This window comes from Elgaria multicarinata, chromosome 8, assembly GCF_023053635.1.
Source record: "Elgaria multicarinata webbii isolate HBS135686 ecotype San Diego chromosome 8, rElgMul1.1.pri, whole genome shotgun sequence".
In the NCBI taxonomy this organism is placed as follows: Eukaryota; Metazoa; Chordata; class Lepidosauria; order Squamata; family Anguidae; genus Elgaria; species Elgaria multicarinata.
Window position 1 is genome coordinate 33,758,651 of NC_086178.1, and position 18,495 is coordinate 33,777,145.

The 18,495-nt window shown below is 40.6% G+C and overlaps 1 protein-coding gene across 2 annotated transcripts in view; it reads right to left on the reverse strand.

The window, feature by feature from the left end:
* Positions 1-4,280: 4,280 nt before the first annotated feature.
* The window catches only part of LOC134402568 (type-1 angiotensin II receptor-like), a 116,639-nt gene continuing 102,424 nt past the window's right edge, over positions 4,281-18,495 (reverse strand). For both annotated transcript variants that reach the window (XM_063132089.1, XM_063132093.1), the window contains exons 9-11: positions 14,813-15,015; positions 6,123-6,207; positions 4,281-4,491 (exon numbers count right to left, since the gene is read on the reverse strand). In XM_063132089.1, the coding sequence (XP_062988159.1) occupies positions 4,304-4,491; positions 6,123-6,207; positions 14,813-15,015 (476 nt within the window). In that variant the 3' untranslated portion in view covers positions 4,281-4,303. The remainder of the gene's footprint in view (positions 4,492-6,122; positions 6,208-14,812; positions 15,016-18,495) is intronic.

The window sequence follows — 18,495 nt, forward strand, 5'->3', positions numbered from 1 at the left end:
ATGTGCTCCTAGTATTTGCTGCCTCACTTTATCTAACCATAGGGCTAGTCCTATGCATCTTCAATGCATAGGGCTGAAACTTTAAACAAGTATTTGATCAAACAAGTCATAATCACTAGCCTGTAAGCACTATTCTTTCAGTAAATAGGCATGCCATGAATACAGATCTTTAAGGTTTTGGTGTCTTCCTTTCAAAATCAATATCTTGTTGCTTCAAATTCATGCGAAAACTCACAATAACTGTGTCCCTGCTCTCCTTCTCACTTCTCTCTGTATAGCCTGCTGGAATGGCTGCTGGTGATGAGAGTTGAGGGAGGAGCAGTGTCCCTTTAGGTCCTCCACATGCTCCTTGGCACCTTTCCCTGTAGCTGGGCTCTATATGTGGCAGTGGGAACGACTACCTGTTTCAGTGGAGGTAACACAGCAGGGCTATGTTCTGTTTCAACTTTGCTTCTACAGCCATATGCACAGTGCTGTAACGACATTCTAGAGAAGGTCCTGCTACCACGTGGTCACTGTTCTTCTATGCATTCCTTGGTAACTGACTCCACACCTTTGGAAATAGCTCCTTGACAGGGGCATTACAGAACTCAGAATTTAAGTGGGTGCTTCCAGGTAGATGGGTCTTAGTGCTACAATAAGAGGTCATGCACAACCTTCCACAATCCAACATGTTGTGAATTCACCATCACCAGATGAATGTGGGTTGTTTTAGTTAGGTTTGTTGAAAGTTAAGTAGCTACACTTATTTAATGATTTGTATAATGGACGAAAAGTTGTGTTATGACCTCCTCTTGACAAAATTAGCAACTCAAGTGGCACAGTATAGCCCAGCCTTCTCCAACTTGCCCCCCCAAATATTCTGAACAACAACAACAACAACAACAACAATAATAATAATTTCTTACCCGCCTCTCTATTTTGATCGAGGTGGGGAACAACAGTAAAACTGATTAAGAACATAATATACATTTTTAAAACATCCTAAAAACATCCTAAAAAAACCCTCCCAACATTCCAGGCCATTGGCTGTGCTACCTGGGGCAGATGGAAGTTGAATTCCAAAACAACTGGAGGGCAACAGGCCGGGGAAAGCTGATCTAATCATACTCAGACTTGAGTGTTTCAGAAACACAGTAAAGTGCTTAAAAACTTTTACCCAGCAGCTTTTAGCATTGTCTCATCACCCACAATAACTGGGATATGCTCTTTGCTGCTTGCTTAATGTTTTGATCCTGAGCTCTTTGTGACTTATGACTTTCCTTTAAACATAATATCTCACTGTTGAATTTCACATCTCAAGAACATCTGGAATAGATAAGACTGGGTAAAAGAAGAAGTGACCAGCGATACAGGAAATCTAGATGAGATCATGGATCTCAAGGGATTTGACAGGGCATTTGTACAATTGCATACAATTGTACAAATGCCTTAGGCCAATCCAGAAATTCATATGGCTGTGATCCACTGGAGCTCTAGTGAATGTAAGATCATAAGAAGAGCCCTGCTGGATCAGACCAAGGGTCCATCTAGTCCAGCATTCTGTTCACACAGTGGCCAACAAGCTGTTGATGGGGAACCCACAAACAGGATGTGAGTGCAAAAGCACTCTCCTGCCCATGTTCCCCAGCAATTGATGAACATAGGCATACTGCCTCTAGTACTGGAGGTAGTACATAGCCTTCAGGACTCACCACCACCACCACCAAACTCATTTGCACACATACCAGGGAGGAATGGAAGGACTGCCATGCAGAGGAACACATCCTCCATCCACCACCCCCAGTGCCTATTTGGCCTTCTCCTTTGGCTGGCGTGATCATGCCAGCCAAGGAGAAGGGCAGATCAGCACTAAGGGTGTGTGTGTGGAAGGACGCGTCCCTGGAAGTCTGGGAACGCGTCGTTCTAGGTCCTTCCAGCATTGATCCTGGCCTTCTCCTTGGCTGGTGCAATCGGGCTGGCCAAGGAGAAGGCCAGATAGGCGTTGGGGCTGGAGGCTGGAGGATGCGTTCCCAGAACTCTGGGAACACATCCTCTGGGCCTTTTCTCTGGTAAATTGGGGCCCAGCCCCAGTTGCCCCAGAGATCCACGTTTTTCTGGAGGTTTCCGGGGTTTTCCAGGTCATCTGGTTAACCTATTCTTGAGTTAGCTTTCCAACTCTGGTAAAGTTGGAAACACTTAACAGTATCTACCTACCTTCAAAAAACACACAATTCTGAATTGCAGTTAAGAGTTGCTTGGCTGCCATCTGGTGGAATGAGGTATTTATTGCAGATCTAACACATGAACCACAGATTTTGAAGAGCTGGGACAAAACTTTGCTAAACATTTGAATTGTTTTTCCTGTTTCAATATGTCTTTTAGAATTCTTTATAGTCCACAAAACAGTGTCATATGCCTTAAATGACACTATTTTGTGGGCTATTAAAATTATAAAACATATATTTATTAAAAAAACAAACCACTCAGTTGCTGATATTTAGCAGTGCTGTGGTCCAACATCTTAAAAATTGTCAATAGAAACATGTGCTTCAGAATTCTCACAACAGAACATATGGGACATCCCTGTGGTAACTGTTCCACTTAAGAATCTAGTGGGGAAACCATATTTTAATGAACCCTTACATCAAAACTCCCTGACTGTGGAAAGCAGGAATGTTAGGGACATGGTGTTCTAGCCTACCTAAAGTACCTTTTCCTTAACGTAATCCCAATTAACATTCCCTATCTCCCAGGATCTGCCATCTGAGACATCCACCTCACGCTGCCTAGTGGTAGGACCATTCCTGCTCACAGGAATTGCTTCTGTACCAGTTTTGTTCTTTTCCCTCCAGGGCTTCTTCTTCCACAATCTGTTCCTAGCTCTTCAGTGATCCTGAATTTATCTTACTACAATGATGATCTGTCGGAAGACAGAGCGGTGTGTGACATGTCCTGTGTTGCACCCCCTAAGCTGCCCTCAGGTGTGATGGAGGCACTGTCCTATGACCACTGCTAAAGAAAGATTCAACTGCCAGTCTGGTGTGTTTCTGTACATAGAATGGGGAGGGGGACTCCATCTTACCCTTCATCACAGGCAGCAAAATGTCTTGTGCAAGCGTTGGCTGCAAGAGGCAGCAAACAATGAAGGAAGCAATGTGTGTGTGTGTGTGTGTGTTTAAATTGTATACTTTTAATGTTTACTATTTTTAAATGTTGTAAACCGCCCAGAGAGCTTCGGCTGTGGGGCGGTATATAAATGTAATAGCTGGAACAGGGAGGTTTGAGCATGTAACACCGATTCTGGCCCGCTTGCATTGGCTGCCTATATGTTTCCGAGCCCAATTCAAGGTGCTGGTCTTAACCTATAAAGCCCTACATGGCTTGGGACCACAATACCTGATGGAACACCTCTCCCGACATGAACCTACCCGTACACTGCGCTCAACATCTAAGGTCCTCCTCCGAGTGCCTACTCCAAGGGAAGCTCGGAGGATGGCAACAAGGGAGAGGGCCTTTTCAGTGGTGGCCCCCCGATTGTGGAATGATCTCCCCGATGAGGCTCGCCTGGCGCCAACATTGTTATCTTTTCGGCGCCAGGTCAAGACTTTTCTCTTCTCCCAGGCATTTTTAACAGCATTTTAACAGCATTTAACAACGTTAAGTTTGTTTTTAATGGACCCCACAATTGTTGTTTTTAAATGGATACTGTTGTTTTTATGTGTGTGTGTGTTTAAATTGTATACTTTTAATGTTTACTATTTTTAAATGTTGTAAACCGCCCAGAGAGCTTCGGCTGTGGGGCGGTATATAAATGTAATTAAATAAATAAATAAATAAAATAAAGAGGCATAAAAAAAAAGTAGATTTGAGAGGCTCTTCCAGGGAACATTTCGGGCCCTTCAAAAACCCCTTTTCATGCTAAAAGCATTAATTCATGCAGAAAGCAATGGCCACCTGTCCCCCTGGCTTGCATGATATGCTTTATCTGAACATATAGACTAAATAAAAGTCTTGCTATTAAGTAAAAGCGTGTCAGTTTGCATTAAGCTGCTAATCTGCAATGCATCTGAATAGGAACCACACAGGGTATCAGATAAGATCCTAATGATGCTTCCTTCCTGCTTTCCACCCTGCTTTGTAATAATCCACTGTGTGATACTCATGTACTGAAATGGAGGAAACGGCCCTCACTGGTCCATTGACATGAATGTAAAGGGAAATGTAAAGGATCATTCAAGATCTCAAAATAACCCATGACAGAAAAAAAGAGAGAGAAAGCAGTTGTGATGAAAGCTTTCTTTAATATTCTTGAAATGTTATTTTAGTACAGATGTTCAAGGACGTAATTGGCAATGTATTTAATTGCAACCAGGGTCTCTTCGCAGGTTGCCTTTATCTGAGATTCAGGAAGAGCAAAACCATATCGGCCCGTGTCACGAAGTTCAAAGGTGAAGGAATATTTGATGCCTTGATCATAAGCCCAGTCATCAGAACCACCTGCAGCAGGATCTACAAGGATAAAAAAGGGGGGAAATATTTAGAAAACTGTAGCATAGACAAATGCAGTTGAACTTCACAAGTTTTCACATACTATAGTATCACAACATGGGGAGGGAGGCACTGATCAGTGGAGGCTGGTGGCTCCAAGGTCAGTTGGGGTGTTGAATCTGCTCCAGGTTTTAGTCAGAACCTCTCAGAACTCTAAAAGAGCTATCAAAACTCTAATAGCTATTAACTGAGTGTTAAATGGAATATTACCATTCCTGCTTCATCTGATTTCTGATCAGGTATGGATGTGTAGTAAAGCCCTGCCTCTTACCACATGGCAGGATGCTAGACACAACCAGCCTACTAGGAGGTTACATACACATCGAGGTAAGTTATCACTTGGTAAATTATTATCTTCTATCAATTGCAGAAGTTCAGATCAAAGTTAATATAGTGACCACATTACACCAGTTTTAAAATCTCTTCATTGGCTGCCGATTAGTTTTTGGGCGAAGTACAAAGTGTTGGTTATAACCGTATTTCTTCGACTCTAAGACGCCATCGATTGTAAGACGCACACTAATTTCAGTACCACCAACAGAAAAAAAGCTTTGATACTAAGAAATAATAAAAGCACCCTCGATTCTAAGACGCACCCCGTTTTTAGAGATGTTTATATGGGGAAAAAAGTGCGCCTTAGAATTGAAGAAATACGGTACCTTTAAAGCCCTACATGGTTTGGGTCCAGGCTACCTGTGGGATCGCCTTCTCCCGTACAGTCCGCCCCACACACTCAGGTCCTCTGGGAAGAATCTACTTCAGTCAACCAAAACCAGGCTGACAGGTATTACCCAGAGGACCTTCTCTTCTGCTGCTCCCAGACTGTGGAATGGCCTGCCGGAGGAGATTCGTCAACTTGACAGTCTTTTGGAATTTAAAAAAGCAATAAAGACTGATCTATTCTGGCAGGCCTATCCAATGAAATTTTAGAATGTTTTTAGGATGTTTTAAAGATGTTTTAATCATGTATGGTATGTTTTTAATGAGTTTTTAATGTGTTTTATATTCATTGTTGTTCTCTGCCTCGATCCGAGTTGAGAGGTGGGTAAGAAATATATTATTATTATTATTATTATTATTATTATTATTATTATTACCGAAGAGAGTGCCTTCTCCCTTTCCAACCTGCCCACTCTCTGAGTTTATTAGAGGTGATTCCGCATGGACCTATGGCCTGAGTAGAGTCCACCAGGAGAAGAGCATTGAGTGTGGTGGCCGTTTCTCTATGGAACTCCCTGCCCCTGGAGGTCAGGCAGGCCCAACACCGTGCTACTTCCACCGCCTCCTGAAAAACATTCCTCAACTGACCAACCACTGTTTTTATTGGTATTCTGTTTTACATTGATGAATTCAAAATGCTGTTTTAAACTTTCAATCTTTTTACTATTTTATTCCTATGTTCACAGTTACTATTATAGAACAGGGTTGGGCAACCTGTGCCCCTCCAGCTGTTTTGGCCTACAACTCCCATTGTTCCTCACTATTGGCTATGCCAGCTAACACTGAGGGGAGTTGTAGGGCAACACATCTAAAGGGCCACAAGTTGCCCACCCCTGTTACAGAGTAATATTATTTATTAGAGTAATACTTACAGATAGTTGCGGCTCCTGGACCATATGTGTATTCTGTCCCATGCAATGTCTTTAGTTCTTTACTGGCAGCTTTAGCAAGGGCATTCTACAGAGAGAAAGTAAGCAATGTTAGGCATTCAGGAGTTTACTCACAAAATCTGAGCCAAAATTTGCTCGTTTGTTTTAGTAACCAGAAATTATTTGTGTTTTTTATACATGTTCTTGTTTTAGACATATTCATGTTCTCAATCCTTTACCTCCAGGGTAATTCTACTAGTGTCAATGGGAGTGCTGTGGTGGAAAGTGACAAAATAATTGATGTAAATGATTGTCTCTGCAAACCTCACATTATTATGAGATGTCTAGCCACGTTTACCTTTTGTTTGTATTGCAGTCATATTAATAGGCCACTTGCTCTCCACTGTGATCACAAAAATGGCAATCTGGCCTGTGTGGTAGGATGCAGGTTCACGCATATGTTCACACATGCATACTAACGTAAATAGATTCCAGAGATTCCAGCAGTAAGTTCAATGTCATCCCAGGCTCTTAGACATGAGTCTTCTGCCAAATATTTTTGCTTGGACACTAGAATTTTCAAACTAATGAGGATTTTAAAAAAATGCTTACTTGGTATGGTTCCTGACAATTTAAAAAAATATTTGAGCCTAATACAGTACTCACCTCTTTGACTGTCCCCCCCTCCACCAATTACAGTACATAAAACAGATTTACAGATAGTGGATGGCTTTTAAGAAAACTACACATTGTTGTTGTTTACCGATATTCTTGCTGCATCTTGAAGTTTGCACTTAAACAGCTTTGTGCCTTTGGACAGTTAATAGATTAGAAGGAATAGCTTTATCATTGTTGCCCATATTACCAGTTCAGGTTTGCTATAGTGAAACCACTGCTGGTTTAAACTTCACCAGGAAACTGATTGAGATCTGTCAGATGCTGTTTGAACTAAACTGCCATTGTTATATCTAGCACACTGATCTTCATGATGGGGTGGGGGTGAGGAATGACACAACTCAACTGTCTAGGTCCAACATTGAAGCCTAACAACTTGATTATGAAGCTGCTGTATATTATTGACAAGGGGGAATTACTTTGGCACCACCACTACTCAGATCCTGATTAGACCATGGGAATTCATCTGGCTCTGTTTTCTGTAAAGGTGTGCTACATGGATTTGTATGCCTCTCTCCTAGGTTAATCTTGATGAATTTGTGGCTGCTTTACATAGCACACATGGCAATGGAGGTACCAATGTATAACAGAAACATCAGAACTACTTGCTAATCTAGATCAAAGCTCTACCTAGTCCAGGGTTGGGTTTAAGTCAGAATCAGCCAGCACTCTAAAGGAGCCATCCAATGTTCTGAACCATATCCCCAGAATAGGTTCAAACTGGTTCTGCCTGAAACCAAGAATGTATTCACAGCCCCACAGAAATCGGAACCACCAGCCTCCACTGGCCAAAACGTCTGGCAGGCCCCAAGTTGCTCACCCCTGTACTAGGCGTTGCTGGGATAACCAATTTAGAGTTATGGCTGGTTCCTGAAATCCAGAATGGATTCACAGCTCTATCAAAATCAGAGCCACCAGTCTCCATGGGTTTTTGCTTACAATTCCCATCATTCCTCACAATTGGCTTTGCTGGGAATTTTAGGCCAAAACACCTGGAGGGCCATAAGTTGCTCACCCCTGATCTAGTCCACCTAGCCTCTAATAGTGCCAGCCTAACAAAAACTGAGGCTGTTGGTGGATTTACCATACTCTGAGAAACATTACCAAATAATGATCATAAAAATATATCATACAAATATGGAAATATTCCTGAAAGCATCAGAAATTCTATGTCATGAAGTGGATAATACCTATTAATTGAAAAAGAGAAAAATGAACAAAGTGTTTCTGTAACTAGAAAAAAGAAGTTAGGTATTTCCTCAGGTCCAGAAATTCCTCATCAATTCACCTCGGTTTCTACAGAGAAATCAGATATCACTTTAGTTTTAGACTTTTGGCATTTACAACCAGGTATCCTCCATTCTATAAAGTTTCCAATCATTATTTCTCTCTCATTTAAACACAAGTAAGGGCCAAACAAGTTGGATTCATATTCACTGGAACAGATGGGACCATAGGATGATCTAAACAAGAACCTTGGCCAAAGTATGAGCAATTTCAAACTAAAATCTGAAGTGTTTCTCAGAAAGAAGGGATTAAATATACTCACATGTTTTTTTCCTAGGTCAGTATAAATATATATTTTTTTAAAAGAACTGAAGGAAAGTCTGTTGCAAAGACAACACAGACAGTTGATTCTTACCAAAGAGTATTGTTTAAGAGTTGTGGGAAGGAAGATTGCTTTAGTTCATCCAATGGGGAAACATTTTTGAATAGTAGTTATTGTGTGTGTCCATGTGAGCATATGAGTGGATGCATACACATGCAAGTGTCAGGGGTGCAATAAAATGAATTGTGGAAGGAGTTGTGAAATCTAGGAAATGTACTTTTCATCAATTACACATTTCCCCCCCAAGAACCTATTGTGTAACGTATGTGAGAAATCTTGTGTCCCCATCTTCTCCTGCATTGGTGTGGGGAGAGGGGGTGGGGAGTGCCATTATCTTTGTGTTCAACTCATAAACACAAGTACTCGGTTTGTGGAAGCATGCAGGTTTACGGGAAGGAGCCAGGTGTGACTCATGGTTCTAAAGATAATGTTGGGAATATCCATGGATTCTTTCTGGCTGTCTCTATTCTGGAAGCATTTGGCAACGAGGCAGTCCTCAGAGGAATTTAGACTACCCTATGAGTTATTCAAAACAAGGACTGCTGGAAAACAAAGGAAGCAGCTATTTCTGCATTCCATCATTTGAAAATGTTTACTTGGGTTGGAGCTACTTCTAGACAGAGGGGTCCTAGCGCTATCAGAAGGCATGGTGGAGCTACTTCATCTTTTCTTTCTAAATGGATTTTCTGTGGTAAAAACAAAAACAAAAAAAGATTAAAGAAATTATGGGGAAACATGGGAAGTTTACAACTGGGTGACAATGTGTCACAACTCAGGTGCATTATTTTGTCTGATGCAAAGACAATCCAGGACAACTCAAGTCCATTTTCTTTAATACAATGAAAGACCAAGAAGTGCCTCATCTGATGAAGTAGGGCTCATGCCACAATGTGTCTAAGGCACCACAAGACTCTTTGTTACTGTTCATATTCACATTGTGACTCATGGCAACTGTTTTTTTCACCAGACAGAACTTAGGTGTCTGAAAATATCAAAGGAGTTTAAAAGAATTTTGAGGTTCATTAGGGCCAACCTACTACAAAATGGATGCCCCAGTGCATGCTTTTCTATCTCCTCTTAAGAAATCCTCACAGGAAAGAAAATGTATTCTCCCAGGATGGCATCTCAAGAGCATAGCCTCTTTCAGACATTCACTGAATACAATGTGGAGCAGGGGGAGAATAAATTAAAACATGCTCGTTTCCTGTGCTTCTCACTTCTGTGCATTCATCTAAAGCAAGACTGGACAGCTTCAGTGATTTCTGCCCCTGCCCCAGGAACCTTTTGCAGGCTGCATTCCTGCTGCCGGCACTCTGCAGAATTCCATGGGGTGGCAGCAAAGAAAAAAAAATGGCAGCAAACTACCGTGGAGATATAAAGCGGCCCAATTTAGCTTGTTCTCAAGCTAAATTTGATTGATTTACTATTTTGTAGTAGTAAATGGCTGTTTTGTTTGTTTTGTCTTGTCTTGTCAGTGTTGCAGAGTGGTTTGAGTGTTGGACTGGGACTTGGGAGACCCAGGTCTCTTAATCCCCACTCAACCATAATGCTCAGTGGATGACTTGGGACAGTCACTGACCCTTAGCCTAACCTACCTCACAAAGTTGTTGTGAGGATAATTGACTCCTGGGAGGAAAAGCATGATATAAATGTAACAAATAGATAAATATAACAATTGCATGGCACAGAGCCTACGCAAGTACAAACCGTGTAAATGTATGCCAGGCACTGATCTGACTTTCAGGTGAATTTGGAAGCAGTGAGTGTGAGCTTATTTCTTCCCCATGCATCTCAGTGAACATTTGAAAAGATCTCGAGCCTTCATATGTACAAAAGCATTAAGCTAGCTTCAAAAAGATATGAGTGTGGAAAGCGATGTTAATAATGATAAACGGGCATGTCAAAGACTGTAGATTGACCACACATCTTATCACACGTGGAAAAAGATGAACTGGCAGCCTCTGTTTTCTTTAACGGATTAGATGTCAGAATAAAAACAAGATAAGATAATGCTTTGATAAATCTTCCAGAATGATTTATGGGACATTCACATAAAGGCTACAAATGGCCCTATTAAGAATTGTTTCTAGGCAGAACTCAGAATCTCCCCTCTTATGCATATTTACAACACCATGAAAATTGATGGCACTATATAAATAATAATAATAATTATTATTATTAATAATAATACTTTGAAATAAGTGTCACTTGGTTCAGTGTGGCCAGTTATAGGAAGGTTGCATTTGAGGGCAACCTAAAGCTGCAATCCTATGCACACACACCCGTCACCACAATAAGTCCGAACGAACCAAAGATGTATAGGCTTCCGCTGCAAGTAACATTTACGATATAATATATCACACTACGTGACATCTTTCTCATTTCTTAGACTTAAAAAAACACCACTCAAACAAAACAGAAACAAAACAAAACACATGCACAAAACTCCCATACCGATTCCGTATAATGTTGAAGCCAATGGCAAGATTCCCATTGGTTCGTTGTAATATAGATCTGGACTGTACTCTGTTTCTGCTACTGTATTTTGGTTAAGCTGTCAGAATTTATTTTTTTAAAGTTTGAACTTTCTGGCTTTTGATTAATCAACCAAAAGATTAAATGTAAATATATTTACACTTTGCAAAAACTCCATGAAGCTCCCTTTCTGAAGCTCTTGATAACATAGAGGTAGGAGATTGTCTTTAGTTGCTAAAAAAGTATCTGCTCATTTTAGGCGATCCCCTTGTTTTGTATACAGAACAAATATAAAATAAAAAAGAATCAAAAAGAAAATCTTCACTTCCCACTTTGCATCTAATTTGAAAAAAGGTAGAAGCCTTTGGTAAAGGTAGAAGCCAGCAGCTATGTAAACAGCCACAGAGCAGGAAATCACAGGAGCAATGTATTTGGTCATATTTGGACATGATCCAGAAAACTGTGCAAAAGAACATTAAGAAATTTCTGAATCTGAAATTAATGCATTTTGTGGGACATGCTTTGTCTGGAATCCACTTAGGGTGGTCATCCAAAATGGGAAGTGCATCACCAAACAAGAGGACACCAGTCTGCATCACATTTACATATGCAAACTTATATGTTTAGCAGCACATTTAGAAGTAATAACTATAATTTAAATAGACATACAATACATTTCATCACAGTGGGGAAGATTGTGATCAAGTGAGCTGTGTTGTGCTCAGTCTGCTGTCCAGGTGTTAACTGTTGATGGGCAACTTTAAGGCCCTCCTTGGTCTCTCCTTCTTATGGTTCTCCAACTTTAAACCAGACTTGGACTGGACAGCCGATCAACTAGATAATACCTTTGGACAGAGGACTGTCCTTTGCCAGCTCTCCAAAAAAAGGGGACTGTCGTCTGTAAGGAGGACACCTTGCCATTTTAGATTCAGTTCTAAGAAGTACGTAACTAGTTTCATGCACCTAAGGAGACTTTGGGCTTGGGTTTATTGAATATCACGCCACATGGCAAAGCAGTTTGAAAACTCTGTGGACTTTCAAGCGCAATAGTTTGTAACATGGCATGGGAGTCTGCTGTTGAAAGGAGTGAAAAAACATCAAAAATTCCCACTGATCATGCTCAGATCCTTGAGTATGCCTAAAGTAGTTTTTTGGATCCTGGCCTATGTTTCTCTTTTGACTTAGACCAAACAACAATGTGTGAAATTAGAAACAAATTTATGTTTTTGGTCAGAATTAAAGAAAAACAGAATGAGGGAGAAACGACTCCAGTTCTCTGGAATAATCACAACTAAAACTTTGTAGCTTGCAGAAAGACACCATCTAGTATAACAACACACACATACACACACACACACACACACACACACACACACACACACACACACCATTCTTTTTTAATGGAAAAAGAGAGGATTCTCTTGCCAGATGTCCAGGGCAAAACCATTAATCTGTCCTTACGCTCCATTTCAGCTTCAAAATCCTGATATTTCCACTTGGGAAACATCATAAATCTGTCAGAATTCAACAGCAGTTTAGGGCCAGATTTTGGTTTTGGCCTTGGGCCTCTGGCAGTTGAATGAGAGAATTAAAAATGCTCTTGATTTTTTTGTTTGTCATGTTGTGTTTAGTGCCAGCAACGTCTACTCTTTAACTGAAGTAATTTTCTTCTGTGAATGTTATTGCTCTTTTAAATGGAAAAGGGACCACCCTCAGAAAAAAATCTATTAACAATGAAAAAATGCATCAGTGTATATGATGTTCCCAAATCTACACCAGGCAGGATATAATACTTTGAAAACATTTTGAAAACTGTATACAGAGTGTGTCCTGGGCCCCAACAGTTGTTAATAGTGTTATAAACCCATTCAAAGCAGTAGTTTAGAGCCTGCCCTAGGCTTTGAGCATTTCAAGGGAATGTCTTGAACATCTCTTCACAAGGAATATACGTCCATTGCTATTTCTGTGAATCAGCCCAGATAGTTAGTGAACGAATTCCACTTCTCAGGGTGTCCCTTTACATTAAAAGACTGATAGAAGTTTGGAAGGATTAATTGAAAATGGGACTATTGTTTTCCTTTGTCATTGTACATCTTCTACGTAGTACTCAGCTCCCAGTTGGAGCTAAATATGAGTGCTAAAATATTAGAAGTGACAGTTGGTGGAATGTATTATAGAATGTGGAATGTATTATAGAGTAAGTCCCATTGAACTGAGTGCTACTTTCCTCTGAGTAAACTTTCTTAGGACTGCATTGTAAAATGATAAGGCAGATTGTACATCACAAAAAAACTAGTTTGTTTTAGGCCACAGTGAGTTGTGGCACATGCTAACTGTCCATGAGCATCTGTTCTGTAACCCAACCCTGCTCATAGGTTCTCATGTTGTCTGAACTTGGTGAGGCTGGGTTGTTGGCATAGTTAACAAACTATCTGCAACCCTAAAACAGCCCCTGGGTTCTGAGTGGTTTGTTAACAATTGAACAACCCACCCATGCCAGGTTTGGACAACATGAAAATCTACCAGTGTGGGCTGGGTTACAGAATGGGTGCATGTGGGCACCTGGCACATGCCAAAAGTCACGTTGGCTTAAATAAGGCAACAAGGTTCATAGAACCATAGAATAACAGAAGTGGAAGGGGCCTACAAGGCCATCGAGTCCAACCCCCTGCTCAATGCAGGAATCTACCTCAAAGCATCCCTGACAGATGGTTGTCCAGCTGTCTCTTGGATGCCTCTAGTGTGGGAGAGCCCACAACCTCCCTAGGTAACTGATTCCATTGTCGTACTGCTCTAACAGTCAGGAAGTTTTTCCTGATGTCCAGCTGGAATCTGGCTTCCTTTAACTTGAGCCCGTTATTCCGTGCCCTGCACTCTGGGAGGATCGAGAAGATCAAATTGATTGTGTGAATTTGGCCACTGTGTTGAACCCTGGGTTCCAAATCTGGTTTTTCTCTCCCCCAACAAGTGAAATTATGTTCTTGAATTTATGAGACATATAAACTGGGCCTCCTATGCAAGCAAGATAAAGTAAACTGCTATTTTCAATACACTAGGAAATGCAGTACAACCCACTTCTGAAAGCAAAGCATTTGAATAATGGAGTTTTGCTTATTAAAATGTGGTTGTGCACTTGATCATGTTTTTGTAACTGTTTATGTGATTGTGTGAATGAAAGCTGATTTGAGCAAACTGCAGAAGTTGTATAGAAAACACTTGACTCTGACGTTGCAACTATAATATATTGAATTACGACACTATAAGCAAAAGCAGAATGGAGTCAAACAGAGCAAGTGTGTGTGTGTGTGTGTGTGTGTGTGTGTGTGTGTGTGTATATATATATATATATATATATATATATATATATATATATTACCACTGTGTCTGAATCTGCCGTGATCACATTGGCTTACTACCAGTTTTTTCATCACATTTCCCCCAATCATTTTAGCATTCTGCTCCCATTTCTGTCCGGATTATCTTTTAGAGTTCAAATCTACAAAGGGCTGCAACTCAACCCCAAGTCATATTAATTTTTAAAGAGTATAAACCACACCTCCATCCTGTTAAGGCGACACACATAAAATGACAGAAAAGCAGTACATTGCAAACAGCGGGGCTGTTCAGACAACACGCTAAGCCATGTTTAGGCTGCTAACCCTTTTGTAGCAAATAGTTTGTGAGCATGTTTAAACCATAGTTATGTTTGAACGGTAGGTCAGTCTCTGTTGTAATGTGCTGAATTTCCTTTTTAATAAAATTCATTAATACTGCCCTTGCCTAAGTATATATCTCAATTATTTTAACTTCTCAGAGTTCAAAGAGTAAAAAACAAAGCCTCATATTGAAGGACATTTTAGAGCTAAGCAAAGAATTTACCAAAGGTTCACCACAGCCACGTTAACTTTAGAATAGCCATTTAGTTTCTACTTACCAATTCCACATTGTTCTTTGTCAGTTCGTATGTATAAGAGTAAGGATACAGCAGCATTTGGGAATAGGAGTGAATGGTCAAGTAAGCCTTAATGGTTGACTTGTGTTCACGAATGAAATCAGCCAACGCCTTGGTCTCCCTCTGCGATTCAGGTGCACTGCCACAATAAGTGTCAAAACATGGGTCTCTTGAGGCACCAACAGCTGTACGCAGCAGCAAGAGAAAACATTAATGAGTAGAACAAAGTGCACAACAACCAAGTTATAGAGTAGTCTTCCGCAACCTGGTGTCTTCCAAATGGGTTGGATTGCAACTCCCATCATTCCCAGGCAGAATGGCCAAGTTACACTCCAGCATCTGAAGAGGACCAGGGCCAGATCTACACCAAGCAGGATATGACACTTTGAAAACATTTTGAAAACGGTGTATGAAGTGTGTCCTGGGCCCCAACCATTGTCACTACTGTTATAAACCATTTTAAAGCAGTAGTGTAGATCCTGCCCAGGGAAAAAAATAGAAAAAATAGAAAAAAATAAAATGAAATTAAAGGATTGGTTGAGAGAAATGAATACAAGAGAAGATATGGAAGAGGTTCTAAAAAATAAAAAAATTAACCTGGTTAGAGTATAGGCAATTGGAACAGTGGACTAAAAAGTGGGTAAGAGAAAATAGAGAGTGTAGAGAAATGACGAAGTTTGAGGAACTAATAGTTAAAAGAGAAAAATGTAAGGGAGAAAGTTCAGTGTTAAAAGGGTTAATGAGTGAAATATATAAAATATTGTTGGAGAAAGGGTCGATGGATAGTTCAGGAAAAATGGTATGGGAGACAGATTTGAATGTACAAATAGGACAACAGAGCTGGGAGGGACTTTGGAAACAAAGAGTGTTGAGAAGTATGTCAGTGAGAATAAAAGAGAATTATTTCAAAATTATATGGAGGTGGTACCTAACCCCGATAAGATTGAATAAGATAAATAATCAGCATTCAGCAAACTGTTGGAGAGGTTGTGGGGAAAAAGGAACGTATTTACATATGTGGTGGGAATGCAAATATGTACAAAGATTGTGGAAGATGGTGTTTTTGGAGATTGAAGAAATAGTGGGAATGAAGATAGAACAAACACCAAAAGTTGCATTACTGTCACTATTTGAAGATTTAAAATGTGGAAAAGAAATTAAAGAATTGATATCGAGTTTGCTGACTGCAGCACGATTGATGGTAGCTAGGAACTGGAAGATTCAAGGGGAATATTCTATTGAAGAATGGTATAAAGAAGTATGGGATATAGCCATTAATGATAAATTGACTTGTAATATTAAGTGGAGAAGAGGTATAGCTAAAACAAATGATTTTGAAGGAATTTGGAAACAGTTCCTAATATTTGTGTTGTCTAAGGGAAGTGGGAAACCGCCAACAGAAGAAAGTATGAGATTTTGGAATCAGGAATGAGATCCCGAGGTGGGGGGTGCACTTATATGTTAAGATTGATTATGTTATGATACGATACTCTGTAATCAACATTTATTCAACATGTATGTAGTATATTGTTGTTGTTGTTTTATTGTAATGATGTATGTTTAAGTAATGTGGAAAAGCAATAAAAATTATATATATAAAAAAAGAAATTTGTGACAGATAACTGGTGCAAACCAAATAAATAAATAAAAAATAAATAAATAAAATGTTTTATAACGGTAGTGACAACTGTTGGGGCCCAGGACACACTCCATATACAGTTTTCAAAATGTTTTCAAAGTGTCATATCCTGCTTGGTGTAGATCTGGCCCAGGTTGAGCAAGGCTGTTATAGGTAGTTGTCCCAAATGTCAGCAGAAGGTTATTTTTCAAGTTTCCTATCAATTTAGAATAAGATCAAATGCATTGTGGGGACGAAGAACAATGTTTCATGTTTGCATATCACTTTCAAGTGTTAAAAGCACTTCACAGGCATTATTTAGTTATAACTCTGTAATGTAATTACCAGCTTGACTCGTGCAGAGAGCATTTGCGTGCTAGTATTTTATTTCTAAGTATTATAGATTTTGTTATACACACAGGGGTGGCTGCTGTGGGCACCTGGGAAAGCTGGGTGCAAGGCTGACTGAGAGTTCATTGGACTCCCCCGGTCCCAGCTTCTTCCCCCCAGTCCCTCCCAGCTGCTCTCCCCTGCTCCCTCCCAGCCGCTCCCCCTTGCTCACTCCTAGCCACTGCCCCTCGCCCATCTGGCCACTGACCTGCAGGACTTACCTGAAGCCTCTGTGCATGCTGGCGAGCCGCCCAGAGTTCTCTACACAAAACCTCCTTTACAATATTAAATCTAAGACAGCCCAGAGAGGAGGCTGGGTGGCTTGGTGGCACACACAGAGGCCTCAGGTAACTCCTGTGGGCAAGCAAGCGGGTGGGGGGCAACGGCTGGCCCAATGCCATTTGGTTGCTTCGGCAATGATATGGTTCAATTGGAGAACTGAGACAGAGAGTGAGAACAGCTCACCTAAGCTTAGCTAGTGAGTAGCACAGACAAAATGCATACTTATTAAAGAATATAAGAATATGAGACTGAGGGTCCATATAGTCCAGCACTCTGTTCACACAGTAGCTAACCAGCTGTCGACCAGGAACCCACAAGCAGGACCCAAGTGTAGCAGAACCCTCCTATTCATGTTCCCCAGCAACTGGTGTACATTGGCATACTGCCTCTGATACTAGAGGTAGCAAATTATTGCCTCTGCTACTGGAGGTAACAACTTTCTGCCTCTGGTACTGGAGGTATTTGTTTATATTATTTACTTATATTATATTTATATTATATCATATTATTTAGTTAGCTTGTATCTCACCTTTCTGCCCAAAAAGCACATTCAAGGTGGCTATCAATAAAATCCAGATTTAAAAACAAAATCTTAATTAAAACATAACAAACTTCCTCATTCATGGCTCAGTCTCCTAGGGTTTTCTATACTAGGCTTTTATCCGACACCTTTACAGGGCTTTAGTTCTGCTTTCAGATTCTTTGTGGGAAAGAGAAGGGCACCTTTACACATGTAGTTTTCTGAGGGATTTCTGTTCTAAGTCATTGTAGATGTTTCATTATACAACCGCTAGATGGTGCTGTGGTATAGTGGAATTGCATAAATACACTAGACCTCTATGGCAATATAATACAAGATGCCAACTTCCCCTGAAAAGAAAAAAAAGCTGTGGGACAACCTGGAGGTTGACGACATTGTGTAAAGGACATGCAAACTTCCATGAGGGACTGATCATGAGTGCATGATAAATGCCTCATGTAGAGATGCCCTTAGACACTACACTGCACCAGTTCTCATGTTACATGCAGATGTGTGCAATGGAGCCCCAGTACTTTTTAAAAAGGAAAGTCATTTTGGAAGTTGGACTTGATTTATTTTTCATAATCACCATTTCTCCACTCTAAACAGCCCCTCCATGTGGCTCCCAAAGCTCATGGTTATAAATGTGTGTTTACTTTCCTCTGCTTCTCCAATTAAAACACCACTCCCTCAACAGCTGTTTTCCTGTTTTTTAAGATCTAGCCCTGGGTTTCTGCCTTCTACAGAAGGCCTTTAATCACAGAAAGCCCCTCCACATGTTTCGGGAAGCCCTGCCAACAGGGGGAAATCCAACATCGGATCCTCCCCCCTCTTCTATCCCTACCTGCTCCCCTG